This window comes from Chelonia mydas, chromosome 5 (assembly GCF_015237465.2).
Source record: "Chelonia mydas isolate rCheMyd1 chromosome 5, rCheMyd1.pri.v2, whole genome shotgun sequence".
Lineage (NCBI taxonomy): Eukaryota > Metazoa > Chordata > Testudines > Cheloniidae > Chelonia > Chelonia mydas.
The window spans coordinates 15115197-15133124 of NC_051245.2; the positions used below are offsets into that span (position 1 = coordinate 15115197).

Consider the following 17928-nt stretch of genomic DNA (forward strand, 5'->3'; position numbering starts at 1 on the left):
GAAATGTGAATACTCAGTTCCTCTGGAAACAGGGAACCAACACCTGACTCTCATAATCAACATTTTTTTTAAACAAATGGGGAAAATGAAACTTCTGTCTTTGTAAAGTGCTTTTAAATGCTTGACAAAATGTGTTATTTTCACACACAATAAAATTTCATTACATGACTGTTCAGCTTCAAAGTAGCTTCATAAAAAAAAAATCCATAAACTCTCAGTAAAAAACAGGAACTTTAAATTAAGGTTTAATTAGAGAAATTGTGACATTTCTGCCTCTATATTCTCACTGAAGCTTACAAATTAATGGGTATAAAGAGTAATCATAACAGAAAATACATTTCTTATCAAAATGACAATGAGCTACAAAACAGAAGCAATTACTAGCCCAGCCGTGTATGTTTTCTTGCATTGTTCAACTATTCTTCAGCAAACAATCTCACAAAAAGCAACATGACTAAGTAAGCAGCATAAAATGCTCACAACAAAACCCCAAAACACATTCAATTTATCAGGTTTTAAGGTTTCATAAATTCAAAATTTAGTTAAGGTTTTAAGAAAGTTTTGCTAAGGTTCAAACATTTTGAGACAGAATGCGGACCCAGTTTCAAACAAATCTGGTACGATATATGGATTTGCACTGAAAATGAAAATAAAACCTAAAGCTTTGCACACAATACCCAGAGAAAAGTCTGCAAATTTTGACTTGAGTTTTGCTCTGAATTCTCAAAGTGAAACCAGAGCTGTAGACCCAAGAGAACAGTACTTTGAAAATGTGTTTGCATGAAACTCTGAGAACTGAAACCTCAGAATTTCCCACAGCTCTGATTATGAGGCACTTCTTCAGAATCTGAGGAAGACTGACTCAGTGTTAAAATTTTAAACTGCAACATACACAACATATTTCCAGTTATTATTATTTGATAACAGCGTCATAGCACCACTGAGGTTTGGCCCAGCCCCCATGGCGGGGTGGGGGGGCAGAGGAGAGGGGTGTGTCTGGGTCAAATTTGAGCGACTGGCATTGCAAACCCCATGCACCAGAGGCCAGGTCACAATGCCGAGAGCGGAGAGCCCAGCCCAGCCAGCCTGCGGGACAGGAGCCAGCTCAATTGGGACCTATTCTGGCTTTCTTGTGGTTTCTTTATTTCCCCCCAATGTCTCACAACTCCCCTGAGGTCACAACCCACAGTTTGGGGAACGCTAATTTAGAGAGCTATAAGAAGGTGTTCGTTAGTATTTGTACAGTGCTATGAAGAGTTACAGAAGCATTTGCTAATGGGCAGCACGAAGTCACTGAAGAGCTCATTTTAAGTGTACTGTTGCAATCTGGAAACAAAATAACATTTAGAAATAAATACAGCTGGCTGTAGGAAAAAAGTACCATAAAACTTTGTGACACTGCATCTCATTTGAAGATCTCAATTAAATTATGGTTTCATGTTGCTGGGGGGTGGGGATGGGTGGGAGGGAATCAATTCACCAAAGACGCATCCGTTTACTCCATTGTTACTACTGAATTAAAGTGGGTTCTGTGCGAGTCCCAGGGGTCTGCCCGCATGGAGTCAATTGCAGGAACAAGATCTATGTTTTGATCACCTCTTCCATGCAGCTAAGACCACATTTATTTTAAATAAAAACCCTTTAGCAGTTAGAAGAGTTTCTGTGGTTTCCTGGGCTCTTTACCAGTCTGTATAATCACAGAGATTTATAAAACTGTGCTTACTAAAATTAATCTTAAAAATCAATAAATAAATAAATGTGGGTGTAATACCACAAAGGAAAATATGCCCATAAATGGATCACACAGTAATGACTGTTATAAGAACATTACAGGATATGCATCAGCACAGAGAAAAACAGGTCGACTCAAAATACATTAAATTATTCTCTCATTTTCTCTGACTTCGGCCAAGTGATGGAAGAAGCTTCCTGCTGAAATTGCTAAAATGCAATAAATACTTACAGTGAATAAGAGCTTCATTCAGGTTGTATGACTGGTGCTAGACATTCACATTTTACAGACAGATTTAGATAGCTCCCTTCTCTTCATTGATAAGTTTTTTTCTTCCCTATGAGAGCCTCTCAGCATTTCGGGAGTTGTGTGTTTGAGATTTAACACATTTAATGAAACTAATTAACACTATACAAAATCTATTTGGAAGCTAGTCCCACACCTTTCACACTGAGAATACACACCTAAAAACATTGAAAAGGATGTAAACTGGTGTCAGATGCACCAGTGCATTCTTACACCTGATTTCCAGAGGAAAAGAAAAAACATGGCTTTATCTGTCCTTTTATTTTCTTCTGACAGCCATATACAGGTGAGTGGGTCCTCAGGAACTGGCATCAGGAAGATCCTTTCACAAACTGTCCATCAGAACAGGGTTGGGCTTAACCTGCAATATTCGTATCTGGATTTTGAAATCCTCCTTCTCTTCCCCTCTTCCACAAAGTTCAGTGATGTTCAGAATTAGGAACGAAACAAGAGAATCAGAAAATGCTGCTTGCCCAGGGTCGTGGGTAAAGCAAATGATTGGAGGGGAATTTTCTTGAAACACAAGAATCCTGGGGCCTCAGGGTCATAGTCTTTGACCCACTTCTAGTCAAGTATGTCATGGCTGCTAAGGCAATGTTGTAGTGTCATGGCTGCTAAGGCAATGGGAACTGGCCTGCACACCCATAGCTGAATTCTCTGGGTGAGGGCAGGAGATACCCAACCTCTCCTCTTCATTGCACCCGTCCACCTCTGTGACAAAGTTTTGGATTGCAAGGGGAAACAAAAGCCCTGGAGTTCAATGTAAGCAATGCTACAGAAGTAGCAAAGGTGCATTTTGTTTGACTTTAGGCCTTATGCACAGAGGGGAGTACAGACCATTCATGGGGTGTGAAAGAAGGGATAGAAAAGAGGACTGCACAGAGGAAAGGAACAGAGGAGGGTGGAAAAGGTTGGATGACGCCCAGGTCTGCCCTCTAACTCAATGCCAATGTGTTCCTTCAGCTGTCGATAGAGCAGCATGCAACTCCCTGAAAGTCATCCATTTTTGGCCCTCTTCCCAGATGCAGCGAGAAGCTGGTCACATGAGCAGTTCACATGTACAGGACTATGGGCTCAGGCAGCAGCCCACAGGCCCAGGATTCTCTCCCCCATTCCCATAGTACTCATTTAAGGAACAAAAAGATGTATGTCCTGGCTACCTGGAGCCACCAAAGGATATCCTACCAAGCATCCTCCGCTGAAGAGGGAAACAGAGGCATAAGATAAGGCAGCAAAGAAAATAGTGAAAGAGAAGATATGGAAAAGAAAAGAGAACAGAGGCAGAGAAGGGGAAGCATGTGAAAACTGGCAGGAAAAAGGAGGGCAAATACTTGTTTTAATTAAAGGGAGATAGTAAATATCACTCACATTATAAAGCCACCATTACACCAATGTTGGCAATCTCAGCAGTGATTACAAGGATTAAATGGATATAGAACGCGAATTATGCTCTCACCCCATGGCTTAACCTAGACTGGCCATTTTAGGAAAATCTGCCATGTTTGCCAAAACAATGAGAGATCTGTTGACAGAGCATGTTTAAAGCCTTTAAAATAAATGAAGAAAGATGAGGCAAGGAAGTGATGGCAAGGTGGTGGCGTACTGTATCTCAATAGTTCAATAAACTCAATTCATGAGCAAAAAACTTGAATGTTAAGGAGATACTAAATCTATAGACACTGCATCCAAATATATACACCCATGCTGTGTGGGGCGGAAGGAAAAGTCTCCAGAGAAATGTTGGCCTCAGCAGTTTGCATATTTGCCGTCTGTTTTCATCCCAAAAGTTGCTTATTAGTCCCAAGAAATTTCACATACACACAAAGTCCTCCTGTTTTCTACATATAGATCTACATAATCTCCTATGAGGCTACAGAAATTTGTGACCAAAATTCTCTCTCTCGGGTTTTTATAAACCTCTATCATTTTGATAACCTGGGGAAAAAGTCACATTCCTGCTAAGACAGGACAAACTTACCTATGAGAAAGATTCTGTTTAACTACCTGAACACTTGCTTTCAGCTTTTCACATCTCCTTTATGAATCAATGCATCAGATAATCCCAAGAGATACTTTGCATGTCCGAGCCAAAAATCAGATAAAATTAGATAAAACTTCTTCTACATTGTGATAGTTTTACAAGCTAGGAAACTAGAACGACCATCCCAGTCAGTCTCTAGCACAGTTGATCAAGGCCAATGAAATCTATTCAGAATTTGGACCATGTTATATGGCTAATATAAAAAAGATATTAATCTGGACGAAAGACAGACCGGAGATGCCAAGTAAGGAAGTTACATCCAGTTTGGGAAATAAAAACTCCCACTAAAGTCCCTTCAGTTGAAATATAAGCTGCTTAAGTAAGGTTGCTGTGAAAGCATAGGACTGTTTACCCATCATTCTATTTCTTTTTCTTCCTTGGCAGTATCCTTGAGGCAACCTGCCTGCCTACTTCCATGCTCAGTTGGAAAGAGGAAACACCAGAGAAGAACAAAGTTATCCTAGTGGCAGGAAAATCATTTGTACACATCACTAAACAAAGATTATTGAAAGGAAACTTGTAACCCTCTTTTAATTAGTCCTGTAGGAAATGAGTATATATCCTCAAATCTTGAAGAGCAAATTTAATCTGTAAACCAGTTCTACTGAGGAGACAATTATTGTCCTGAAACGTGCAAGCTTATTTCTATTCAGATAAACATCTAAATGATTTTTATTTTCTAACAGTTATTTACCATAACAGTAACTCACCACTTCATGAATAGATCGATTGAAGCCATCATCCTCTGTAAGGATCAACAAAATTATAAGAGCCATGTAAACATGGTGTGAATTCCTTTCTTCAACTTGATAGAGAATCTCAAGAATTGGCAAAACCTTGAGGGGAAAAATAAGAATGCATTAGTTTAGCCTTTCAATCATCACAAACAATAAACACAGAAGGTTTTAAACCCTCCTTGTGTCATCCTGTCCTTCATAATATCACAGCATCCTTTCCCTCCTGAAATAGCCACCCCTAACTACTGATGTAAAATGCTCAAAGGCCTTCCATCTGCTTTTTATGTCTCCGTCAGAGTCATTAACAGTCTAAACATATTCTTTCTTGTAGTGAGACATTGAATTTTAATTCCTAATCAATGGAATTCCTAGCCACACCAATTACTATAAGGCTCTGAAAATTCCATCTCCCATCTGATAGAAAAACTGTTTGCTGAACCAAATTTATACCAGTCCACAGCTAACTCAGTTGAAACACAGTTTGCCTGGCTACAATACACGGGGCTCAATCATCTTCCTCACAACATTTTACAAAGGTTTAGTCAACACAGAACTATGGTTTGAAATGGTTTTGTCCCATCCATCATAGCTAGACAGTGTCTGAACTGCGCTATTCAGAACCATTGTACAACCAGAGGAGGGCAAAAAATGGCACCTTAATCCAAACCTCTTGGAATTTAAAGGGGTGGAGGTGACCAAATTAGAATCCCCAGATCTGAAAAACAATTTGGGTTGGATCCAAAACCAATAAAAGCCTGTTTTTCCAATTCTAATTCATATACTGCCAGTGTTTCAGTGTTCCCATTCTTATGGGAGTTCAGCCCAAGGTCTTGCAACATTTCCACAAGATGGCCAGCTTGAGCCAAAGTCTTGAAAGAAGGGCTGACAGGATTTCATTGCCACAGAATTAGTACCTAAACTCTAGTTTTGATTTGTCCTCAAACTCCAGCCTAAACTTAATACTGTCTCCTCACCATTTCTTTGAATATTAGCTTTACATTGGCTCAGTATAATTTCCCCTTCCCATGATTCCTAAATCTCAAAATAATATAGTAAAAGGACTTCAGAAGATTCTTATTTCCAAGAGTGAATGAGGCACAGAGAACTCTTCCTAAGAGATTATAGATGCTTAAAGACTTAGCTTGATGTTTTAAAAAACAAACCGAACATAGCAGGATGAATCATGTGAAACCTTTTCTGGTGACCAGCCAGTACTCTGAATGCATCATATGCCTCTAAAATTACCAGAAATGTTCTGTTATAATCACCAAGTTCCAAAACAGTTTGTTTTGGCTCGACACATTAAAGACATTTTTACAGTTTCTTATAAAACCAGTGGGTTTGTCTTTATGGGCTTCTGGCACATACCTTTTCTGGGGCACATTAACCAGGATGAAGATAACACCACAGGAAAGAATGAGACTTTTTTAAAAACACGTTTTTCCCATCATTAGAACCAAACATCTTTCTCTACAAAATTCAAAAGTTAGGGATTTCAAACAGTCACTTCTTTGCTGTTAAAAACAGTTCATTTTTCTACATCCTGCAATAGTAGGGATTGAAATTTTTTTCTCTGAACTACATGATCATTGAAACGAAGACAACATTGTTATAACATTTGTATTGCAGACAGCACAATATCAGTGCTAAAAATAAAATATATTTACTTCCCCATCCCTCAGTGGGAAGCGGTTTTCCCCATATCCTTGAGCAAACAGCTCTTCATTTCTATCTATCCCTAAATATAACAAGTACCATTGTTATGGCTGAAATGGACACAACGCTCACCAGCGTTAGATGCCACTACAATTCCTTCATTAGAAACTCAGCATTTCTGTTAAGGAATACGAGACACTCATCTCCCAGCTCCAATCAGAATCAACGTGTGCTCACTCGCTCTCTGTTGCGTTCCCAGGAACTCCTGCCTTGAGGCGAGGAGAACAAGTTTAGAGAAGGACTCAGTTCTCCTGGATGGTAGCACAGAACACTGCCATCTAGATCACCCCTTCTTTGATATTTTTAAGCATAAGAAAAGCAGATAATGACTAAAGACATTTGTTTTTCTGACATGAAGCCTAGAACTCTTTAGTGTTATTACTGGCTTGTTCTGTCTTTCACAAGTTTTTCAACTGAAAAAGAAAAAAATTCAAAACTACCTCACACAAGGCTTACTGCCTGAGCTCACAGCTCCAATTGCTTCCAACTAAAATACAGTAGAACCTCAGAGTTATGAACAGGTTGGAATGGAGGTTGTTCGTAACTCTGAAATGTTCGTTACTCTGAACAAAACATTATGGCTGTTCTTTCAAAAGTTTACAACTGAACAATGACTTAATACAGCTTTAAAACTTTACAATGCAGAAGAAAAATGCTGATGTTAACCATCCTAATTTAAATGAAACAACCACAGAAACAGTTTCTTTACCTTGTCAAAAAAAAATTTAAACTTTTAAACTTCCAGACCCCAATGAGAGACTGCTGAATTGGAATTAATTTGCAAACTGGATACAGTTAACTTAGGCTTCAATAGAGCCTGGGAGTGGATGGGTCATTACACAAAGTAAAACTATTTCCCCATGTTTATTCCCCACCCCCCACCGTTCCTCAGATGGTCTTGTCAACTGCTGGAAATGGCCCACCTTGATTATCACTACAAAAGGTCGTCTCCTCCCCGCCCCCGCTGGTAATAGCTCACCTTAAGTGATCACTCTCCTTACAGTGTGTATGGTAACACCCATTGTTTCATGTTCTCTATGTATATAAATCTCCCCACTGTATTTTCCACTGAATGCATCCGATGAAGTGAGCTGTACCTCACGAAAGCTTATGCTCAAATAAATTTGTAAGTCTCTAAGGTGCCACAAGTCCTCCATTTCTTTTTGTGAATACAGACCAACACGGCTGCTACTCTGAAACCTTTATTCTTGTAGTAGTTACATTTAACATAGTACTGTGCTATACAGTATTTGCATTTGTTTTTGTTTCTGCAGCCTGATTGTGTAAGTCTGGTTCCAAATGAAGTGTGTGGCGACAGGTCAGTTCGTAACTCTGGTGTTTGTAACTCTGAGGTTCTACTATATGTATACTGCACATGGTTTTGCATTGCATACATTCAAAATCCAAATCCTTTCCTAGTGCTAGTACAGTTATAAATTCCAATAGATGATAATTCTCTTTGCACAACATAAAGTAATATAAAAGTACTGCAGAGTTTCATTTACAATTTCGCTTTGCAGTGAAAACAACAAAAAGCTTTTTGAAGTTTTCCCCAAGGTAAATAGTGAGGTAAATACTTAGTTTCTTGGATGGCTGCTAAGTGGAGAAATATAGGAACATCAGCTTTTTAGTCCTGTAGGATTTATTACAGTAAAATACTAATATTTATTAAAAGAAAAGGAGGACTTGTGGCACCTTAGGAAGTGAGCTGTAGCTCACGAAAGCTTATGCTCAAATAAATTTGTTAGTCTCTAAGGTGCCACAAGTCCTCCTTTTCTTTTTGCGGATACAGACTAACATGGCTGTTACTCTGAAACCTGTTAATATTTATTACTAATCAAAATTTAATATGTTGCCATGCAAGTTATAGGGCCTTGTAATAATTGTCAAGCAGACTTGTTAGTGCTGAATAACACTGAACCAAGCACATCTGGGACACATGTTCCTTCAGAACCGCCCAAGATACATATTATCTCTATTTGAAAGGATGTTAGTTCATAAACCATAGCTGGAGAAGTGTATTCATGTTCAAGAAGCACCCACGGCATTAAAGGTGCAGGGATAACTGAACTAAAAGCACCCTTTTTGGCATTGAGTGAAATATTGTATATCAGCTCAATCAGCAGTAATTTGGAAATAAACCAGACACCCCTGTTTCCACCTTACACTCCATTTATAACACAGCTTCTAAAATTAGATTTCTTCATTATCATTCCGATGTCACCTTCTCTTTGAAGCCCTCCACAGGTTCCCCAATTCACTGCAAATTTAACTTCCTTGTCCTCACCTTCAAGGCCTTTCATATCTGTGCCCCTCCCTACTTATATATCCTTATCTCTCAGCATTTTGCCCAAGCCTCCTCTGCTCTGGGAATTAGGCCAGACTTAACACCCATTTGCTTCCCTAACAACTGTTATTGTGCCCTCTTCCATGCTGCCCTTTGCATATTGAACCTGAAATGATTCATAAGTGGAACCATCTGAACCTTAAGATTTCTGGTTCACCGCAAATTTAGATATTTTTAAATTTCCTGTGAACCAGAAATTCTGAAACATTTTTGTTTCTGAAACACTGACACGTGGCCTTTGCAAAACTAAATATATTCCCCCAGGACCCTGCCAGTTGCTACTGAAATTAACATGCATCTGATCAGTATCACTGCTGCAGTTGTGAAATTGACAAGAATCGTATCAGTTTCAGTCAGCAGCTTCTAGGGCTCCTAAGGTCTGCAGTTCTGGGGCAGCCCAGCCCTGCAGACTGCCTGGGGCTAGGGATCCAGGATTCCACAGTCCCCATCCTGAGGCAGGGCTGGCCTGGAGCCACAGAACCTGGAAGCCCGGTGTCCCCAGCAGCCTACAAGAAAGCAGGCAGGGCTGTGACAAAAATCTGCATGTGATTAGATGAAAGTTCATGAACCAAGATGCTTCCACAAAACATTTTGGATTTGATGAATCAGTATCTTCCAATTAAGCTTTGTTTTGTTGGAAAATTCCCAACCAGCTCTATTCATACCTTTTCCTTCTCCAAACTCTCTTCAAGGCCCAGTCCTGCTATAATGTTTATAAGAAATTAGCCAACAAATGTTGGTTAGGTTGCAGGTATTAAATGGGGATTAATGTGGTAATTAAAATACATATTTTTGTCTCTCTCTTTTTCCTCCTTCATGTACTATATCTTGTGTTAGTTTGTAAGCACTTCAGGGAAGTGACAGTCTTTATATGTGTGCCTCTGTGTGTGTGGACAGCACCGGGCACACAGTGGATAGTACCGAAATATTATTAATTCTCATTAATAAAAAAATTGCTAAATCACTATATACACAAGGGCTTGGTCACTGACAAAATATTTTAAGTGCAGTTGAGATCTCTTGCATTTAAGCATAACCAAAATTCTTACTTCCAGATTTCTCAATAAATGCATTTTCACATACTAGAGTTAATAAAAATATTTCTATATGAAATATATTTATGCTTATAAATCCATTATTTAAAAATAAGATATTAACATGCTCCTTTCATTCAAAGATCTTGCCTTATACTACTCTACTGCATATGTGGTACTGATATTCATTGAATAAACTCTTTTACTTCTACAAAACATGAAATAAACTGCAAAAACATGTAATAAACCATTTATTCTGCACAATGGGCCCGCCTGACACACACTAACTCACCTCTACTGGGTCTACTTCTTCTTTCCTTGTCGCTGAGCGGTCTTTAATCAGCCGACATTTTTACAAAAAGAATTCACCATTAAAAAATTACTTCTAGTCCCCCAAATGCGGACCAAATAAAAACAGACACTGAAAATTATAGATACTATAGTTGGTCCAGGGCCAGAGACTATTTAACCAGGAAAAAAAAAAGTTTTTATATACATCTTATCTAAAGTACATGACAAAATATACAATGGTGTGAATATTTATGATCAATATGCTCATACCAAATTTTTGCCAATGAAAATTATAACAAATCATCATATTCTATAATAATACATCATCTCATCCATTCCTTAAATACAATCATTTCTGGGAGGAGAGAGGCAACTAATGAATAGACCATAGCAACACCGCACAACCGTACAGGACCCAAAACAAAGAATTACTGCATCCATTAGAAACTACATTTAGCATACTTAATATTGATTTGCAATTACCCAACTAATATTTAGCCTTGAAAACAGGGTTAACAATCCATATCCTTACAGAAGGAGTCAACATTTTTCATGAACACAAGTAATACACAGCTTGTTTTTATATCTGAAAAGCTGTTCCATGACACCACGTTGGGGCACTGGCTTTGCAAAGTGACACCTACTGCAACACCAGCATCGCTTCTTGCAACAATTTGAGAGTATTTCCCAGTGATCTCCTTTCCAAATATGAAGTAGGGATGCCCCTTACTAAATTTATGTGCTTTATTACCCTGACAGTGAGAAAGTTTTTCCTAATGTCCCTTGCCGCAATTTAATCACATTGCTTCTTGTCCTAACCAAAGAGGTTAACAAAAACAATTTTTCACCCTCCTCCTTGTAAAAACCTTTTATGTTACCATATTCCCCCTGCCTCCCCCTCGCCCCCCCCCCCCCGTCTTCTCTTCTCCAGACAAAACCACCCAACTTTTTTCAATCTTCCCTCATAGGTCATGTTTTCTAGACCTTTAATCATTTTTGTTGCTCTCCTCTGGACTTTCTCCAGTTTGGCCAAATCTTTCCTGAAATGTGGCACCCAGAACTGGGCAAAATGCTCCAGTTGAGGCCTTATCAGTGCAAAGTAGAGTGGAAGAATTATTTCTCATATCTTGCATACAACACTCCTCCTAATTAATGCCAGAATGATGTTTGCTTTTTTTGCAACAGTGTTCCACTGTTGACTCATATTTAGCTTGTTGTCCACTATAACCCCCAGATCCCTTTCTGCAGTACTCCTGTCTAGGCAGCCATTTCCCATTTTGTATGTGTATAATTGATCGTTCCTTCCTAAGTGGAGTACTTTACATTTGTCCTTATTGAATTTCATCCTATTTATTTCAGACCATTTCTCCAGTTTGTCCAACTATTTTTCATTTTAATCCTATCCTCCTAAGCATTTGCAACCCCTCTCAGCTTGGTATTGTCCACAAACTTTATAAATGTCCTCTCTATGCCATTATCTAAATCACAGATGAAGATATTGAACAGAAACGGACCTAGGACCAATCCCCGCAGGACCCCACTCAATACGCCCTTCCAGTTTGACTCTGAACCATTGATAACTACTCTCTGGAAACTGTTTTCCAACCAGTTATGCACCCACCCTATAGTAGCTCTATCGAGGCTATATTTCACTAGTTTGTTTATGAGAAGGTCATGCCAAGATAGTATCAAAACCCTTACTAAAGTCAAGATATACCACATCTACTGCTACCCTGCTATCCACAAGGTTTGTTACCCTGCCAAAGAAAGCTATTAGGTTAGTTTGACATGATTTGTTCTTGACACATCCATGCTGACTGTTACTAAAACCTTATTATCTTCTAGTTGTTTGCAAATTGATTGCTTGATTATTTGCTCCATTATCTTTCCAGCTACAGTATGCAAGTTAAACTGACTGGTCTGTAATTCCTTGAATTGCCCTTATTCCCCTTCTTACAGATTGGCATCATATTTGCTCTCTTCCAGCCCTCTGGAATCTCTCCCATCTTCCATGAGTTTTCAAAGATAATCGCTAATGGCTCAGATATCTCCGCAGTCAGCTCTTTGAGTATTTTATTTCATCAGACCCTGCCGATTTGAAGACACCTAACCCATCTAAGCAATTTTTTACTTGTACTTGTTATAGGGTAGAACAGGCAGTTCCATACCCTGGTACATATATAAATATATATGATTATTCAGTGATGTTTTCTTTCATTCTGTCAGCTTTTCAGAAAGCAAGACGTTTTCCTTTGCATGTTATTTCTGGGCTTTCAAGCAGCTTTTTGGCAGCTGACTTTATTGGGAGAGGGAGGAAGGAAGGAGGATAGTACACCATGAGATTCTACATCACAGAATAAAAGATCTGGAGTAGTTCTGACATATAATCCCTAATGAAACGTCCAAAGTCCACAGTATATCAATTAAAATAATTTAAAAAAACTAGCAAAAAGTAGCAAAAACCCCCAAACTTATGAATATTTTTCCACAGAGACAGAAAACTAGTACACTTAGTGCCTGTCACATTGACAGCCTGGAAACTTAATGCCACTATTGATCCACAGAACTGATCCACCAGAATGACTCAGCCCTGACCTAGACTGTTCAAGTAAGGGGGGATAGAGAGTCATCAGTCTTCATTGGTAGTTCAGTAGCTGGCTTCCTTCCTGAATTTGCCAACAAGTGTGCCTATGAGTGCTAATTTTCATCATGTCCTTATCTGTCCACTAGGAATCAGACCGAGACCAAACACATTCCATACAGGTCCCCAAACAGCCTTCAGATGCTCACTGAAATCCAGCCTAGGTTGTTAGGTTATCTAACTATGAAAGGCTCTCTTTTCTTTTACCAACCCCTGAGACATCCAATTCCATCCTTACAAGAATTTTTATAAAATAAGATTTGCATAAAAGATTGCCAGCATGTCTGCACTATATAGAAAAGTGATGTTCTATAAACTGCCATACTACAGAACCACAGATCAGGTAGGATCACACTGGCCATTAGCTGCAGCTAGCGCTGCTGGAAAACAAAACAAAAAAATTCAAGGTTTGAACATTTGTTTCAGCTTTGCATTGGAATGAGACAGACCTTTTGAAATTTTTCATGAAAAAATAAAGAGAGAGAGGAGCCACACACCTCCTCAACCCCAGAATAGCCAATAGCCAAATCAAGCAGAGCAGGAACTTGAATCTAGGTCTCTCCAACATCTCCGGTTAGTGTCCTAATCACCAGACTATTGGGTATTCTGGGGAAGGTCTTTCTTTTAACCCTCACCCTGACAAGAAACCTCCCCAGCAAAATGTTTCCACAAAATATTTCAGTTTTGACACAGCATTTTCCTGAATAAAAAAAGTTTAGTTGAAAAAAGTTCCGGACCAGTCCAAGTCATGACCTCAATTCAAAGCAGTTAGAAAGTTTTTGCTACCATAACATTTCTAACTAAACTTTGACAGCCTCCCTCCCAGAACCTTTAGAATTGCCTGTTTTATTTCTGTACTCCGGAACAGGTCAACTTTCATTACATTAATAAGCCAAGTAGTTACACTCTGCAGTTAAAACTTACTTAGCTTTGCAGTCTGAGTATAATTAACTGGAAATAATAAAACTGATTAAGTTTCTTGAGCATATCCTGAAGGTCAACAGATTTGGGCTATATCATACCAACTGTAGTGTGTGAAGGGGAGACGAGAAATTGTCCAGTAAGGATCATTAGGCAGGAAGAGTTTAAGAGCCTGAAATGAAGATCACAGCATTTTGCTCACTACTGATCCTTAACAGAGAGGGGGGGAAAAGCAGCACAAGAGGTCTGTTCCTAATATTTTAAATGTGGGGTATGTGCATGCACAAACAGGGCAGCGGAGGGAAGAGCAGAAGAGAAAAGATGGTGATCTTAGAATAGCTGTTCTGGGTGGACACCACCTCTCATGCTCCTGTAGTTAGGACACCTGAAAACAGGGAAGGGGTAAAGCTAGTAAGCGGCTTCAGAAGATGCTGCCCAATTTGAGCAGAAGTGGCTTTACCATGGTCAGGAGAGGCTATCCCAGTTAAATAACAACTCAGGAACAGTTTGGAGGGCACTGTTGAAGCTGTGCTCCTTATTCTAGGAAATACCATAAGAAGTGTGGACAATTCATCACACCTTTAACTAATAGTCACAAATTTTTACCTGTTGACACTCTAACACATTTAGATCTGTGTTGACTAATAGTTTCCTGGCTAATGAAAGCTTGAAACACAGTTTATTTATATGAATTCAAAGTTTTCCTTTTGATTTCTCTCACATTATTCATTAAAGAATACCAACTAATGATATTTATATCTAAAACAAATGGAAGACCATCATGTCACTAAGGACCAAATTTATATAGGCCTATTACAACATGTCACATTATACAAGCACATGCGGAGCTGCATGCTGATACTGAATCTGTCTGTGCAAATACAAGTTTCTGCACATGCAAGTTTGCAAATGCATTTTTGGAACCCTGTTAAAAATATCAGAGTCATAAAATTTAAGTTGCAAAGGGACCACCAGATCATGTAGCCTGACCTCCTGTATATCACAGGCCACTAAACACCTATGGTCTTAACTCTCCTGCCATCTTGGCCCACCCATGCCATTCTTATTCTATGCAATCTCCCCCCCCCCGCATTTTAAACATATTAAATTTCCCTATCAATTTTGCTTACATTCCAGAGATTTATACTTTTATCAGTGCTATCTCTTAATCCAGTCACATGCTGAGCATAATAATATGAACAAGACATGATGAATCATGGACAAGTAATTCACAATCCATTGTCCTATAGATGTTCTCTCTACCCCCAGAGTATTGAATGACATCACACAACCATACACAAACCTCCACAAATCAACCCCAATTGCCAAATATTAAGTATTAAATATGCAGTATAATACTTACAAGATTTTCCATATCAGTGCGGGCCAACATATATGTCCGAACATTGCTGTTCTGATGCAGTAATATGTACAAAAGGAGAGTTGCTTGATCAGATTTCTGCTGTTCACACAAAGCTGTGTACAAACTGTTAAAATTAATCTGGAAAGCATGTGGACTTGGTGAAGGAAAAGCAGTGCTATCTGGAATAAAGAAACCAAAAACATATTTAAAAAAAAAATTTACCACCTCGGCTTCTGTTTGTTTTACAGACACTTTCATGTCTGACACAGGCACCACAGAAAGAACTGGAGCTAAATACCTGCAGAAATAATCTTCAGTCAGTCTTGGTTCAACTTTTACTGGTGACCATAAACCTTAGCCAAGTCTCATAAAACTTTAGTTATGTCAAAGTTACAACTGTTATCACACATGAGAACTGGTGAGCCTTCCTTATACCCATATTAGTCTTTCTTGCTCCTCCCTCCAACTCACAGTCAGTCATGCCTGTAACAAAGCAGCCTTGTCACCCTTTATTTCCCTTCCTGATTCTCAAGGTAAGAAAAGAAGGCACCTCAGGAAATGCTGGGTAATGGTGAAGCTACAGGGCTTTTTTTAAGAGTTAGAATTCCAAGGGAACATGAAGGAGTAGGTTTGTTTCTAGTCCCAAAATGATCCAAGTAGGGTTTAGTTTACAGTGCTCTAGGAGTATCACTTCTGTATTTACTGGTATGTATTAATCCTTCAAAGGGCTAGTCTACTTTGAAAACTTAAATTGCCTTAGTTACGTCTCTCAGAGTTGTGAAAAATCCATACCCCAAAGAGACTGAGCTATGCCGACCTAACCCTCCGTGCAGACAGTGCTAGGTCAGCAGAAGAGTTCTCTCAATTTAGCGACTATCTCTTAGGGAGGTGGATTAACTATAGCAATGGGAGAACCCCTCCCATTGCTGTGGTGAGTGTCTACACTGAAGCATTACAGTATTGCAGCTGTAGAATTTTAAGTGTAGACATACCCTAAGTAATCTATGTTCAATGGCCATAATATAGGCCTTGGTTAGACTAGAAAGAAAGGTGTGTGCTGTTTTAAATTAGATTAGCTAATGTGATTTGAAACATCACTTAGCACAGTTTAACTCCTTGAAAATTGTGTCAGGTGGTTGTGGTGTGTATGGCATAACTTAGGGTGAAGGTGGAGATGGAAGCAGAACAGAATATTATGAAAGTAACAGTAAAAAAAGGTTGAAAACTGGTTTCTGTGTGTTTTTATGATGTTTGTGGAACTATGTGACTTTTCAACTGTATCTGAGATATAAGCAGCTCAGAAATGTCCATTTAAAATAAAAAAACTTGTAAGTGGATACATGGAAAAAGATATTTCCTGCTATATCAGCTTCCAGAATGCTGCACTAAGTCAACTGGACATAGCTTTATTTTCAGAGAAGGTGAGCTATCTGGAGCACCAGGAAAAATTAAAGCAGCCTTTCAAGATAACACTTGCTCTCTTGCCCAGAGTAATTTTTAAGACAGAATGGAAAACCTAGCGGGCGGTTTTGTTTATTTTTGTTGTGGTTTTTTTAAAATTGTGATCACCATGGTGAAGGTAGGCAAGCATATCTGTGTGTGTCTGAGCTGATTTGCTGATTACTTTCCATACCAAACTTTCAAAAGCTGAAAATTGGACTAAGCAGTTTTAACATTGTTTAACGTAACAGCGTCAGCTATAGAGTTTCCAAAGCGATCAGAACTTCAGAATCTACTCTTAATCTCCCCAGGACTTGAATTAGCATATTAGGGGTGCTGGAGAACAGCTAATACTTTGCATGTGAATCCTCTATTTTTCATAAAAGCAAGAGAATGATCAAATATTACACATTATACCACCATGAAAACAGTAGTGACTTCAACATTCTCACCAGCTATGCTGCTATGGAAAAGAACTGCAAGCCAATACGAATTTAATCTTCAAATGAGCAGTCCTGCACTTCTCTACTATGCTTTTCAACTTTTCTTAATAAACCTTTACATCTGTGCAGCATATGCATCAAAAACTCCTGTGCATCAAACACACTCCCGTTTTTAAAAAAGCCACTACTTTTCTCTTCCTTTTCCTTCCATATTCCCAGAATAAACCATTGTCAGGTTGTATTCCATTAATCCAAAACAACTGCTACTTTGTGAAAATATTTTTTATTAAAATTTAAAATGTAAGTGTAGCTAGAGATGACGAAGCAGATTAATTCAACACACTTTACTAAAGGAGCACTTAGAAGCTATTGTCAGCTGCGAATTCTACATGTCTCAAGGCTCAAACTGTGTGAATTACTAAACAAAACCACTAACAGTTGCAACTTTTCTTTACCAGTTTTGTTATAGAGACACTTACAAACCTTTTTAAAAATTGCCAAAAACTACCAAAAGAATCTTTTAAAAACATTATGGAAGAAGAGTCCTAAAGAATTTAATAAAGACAGATAATCTTTCCAAACCTATTTATGGACTTCAATAGCAGGGATATAATCTGTATTATATTCCATAGAATGGTTTTAAAAATTCTATAGAAAAGATGTAGTTACTCTTTATTAAATTCTACAGGTTTCAGAGTAATTTCTCTAGAACACTATTGGTTTCATCCCCAATAAATTAGACAGGATATCTTCATAATGAAAAAAGATAATTCTTGTATTATATTCAGACCCTTTATATAGTTAAAGTTGCAACAAGGCTTCTATTATAATTCTTGTTAAGAACATAAGAACAGCCACATTGGGTCAGACCAAAGGTCCATCTAGCCCAGTATCCTGTCTTCCGACAGTGGCCAAT

The 17928-nt window shown here is 38.5% G+C and overlaps 1 protein-coding gene across 6 annotated transcripts in view; it reads right to left on the reverse strand.

Annotated features, from left to right (window-relative positions):
* The window catches only part of DYM (dymeclin), a 375287-nt gene that overhangs the window by 175659 nt on the left and 181700 nt on the right, over window positions 1–17928 (reverse strand). For all 6 annotated transcript variants that reach the window (XM_037902496.2, XM_037902497.2, XM_043547069.1 and 3 more), the window contains 2 exons: window positions 15130–15308; window positions 4790–4915 (listed from right to left, as the gene is read on the reverse strand). In XM_037902496.2, coding sequence (XP_037758424.1) covers window positions 4790–4915; window positions 15130–15308 — 305 coding nt within the window. The remainder of the gene's footprint in view (window positions 1–4789; window positions 4916–15129; window positions 15309–17928) is intronic.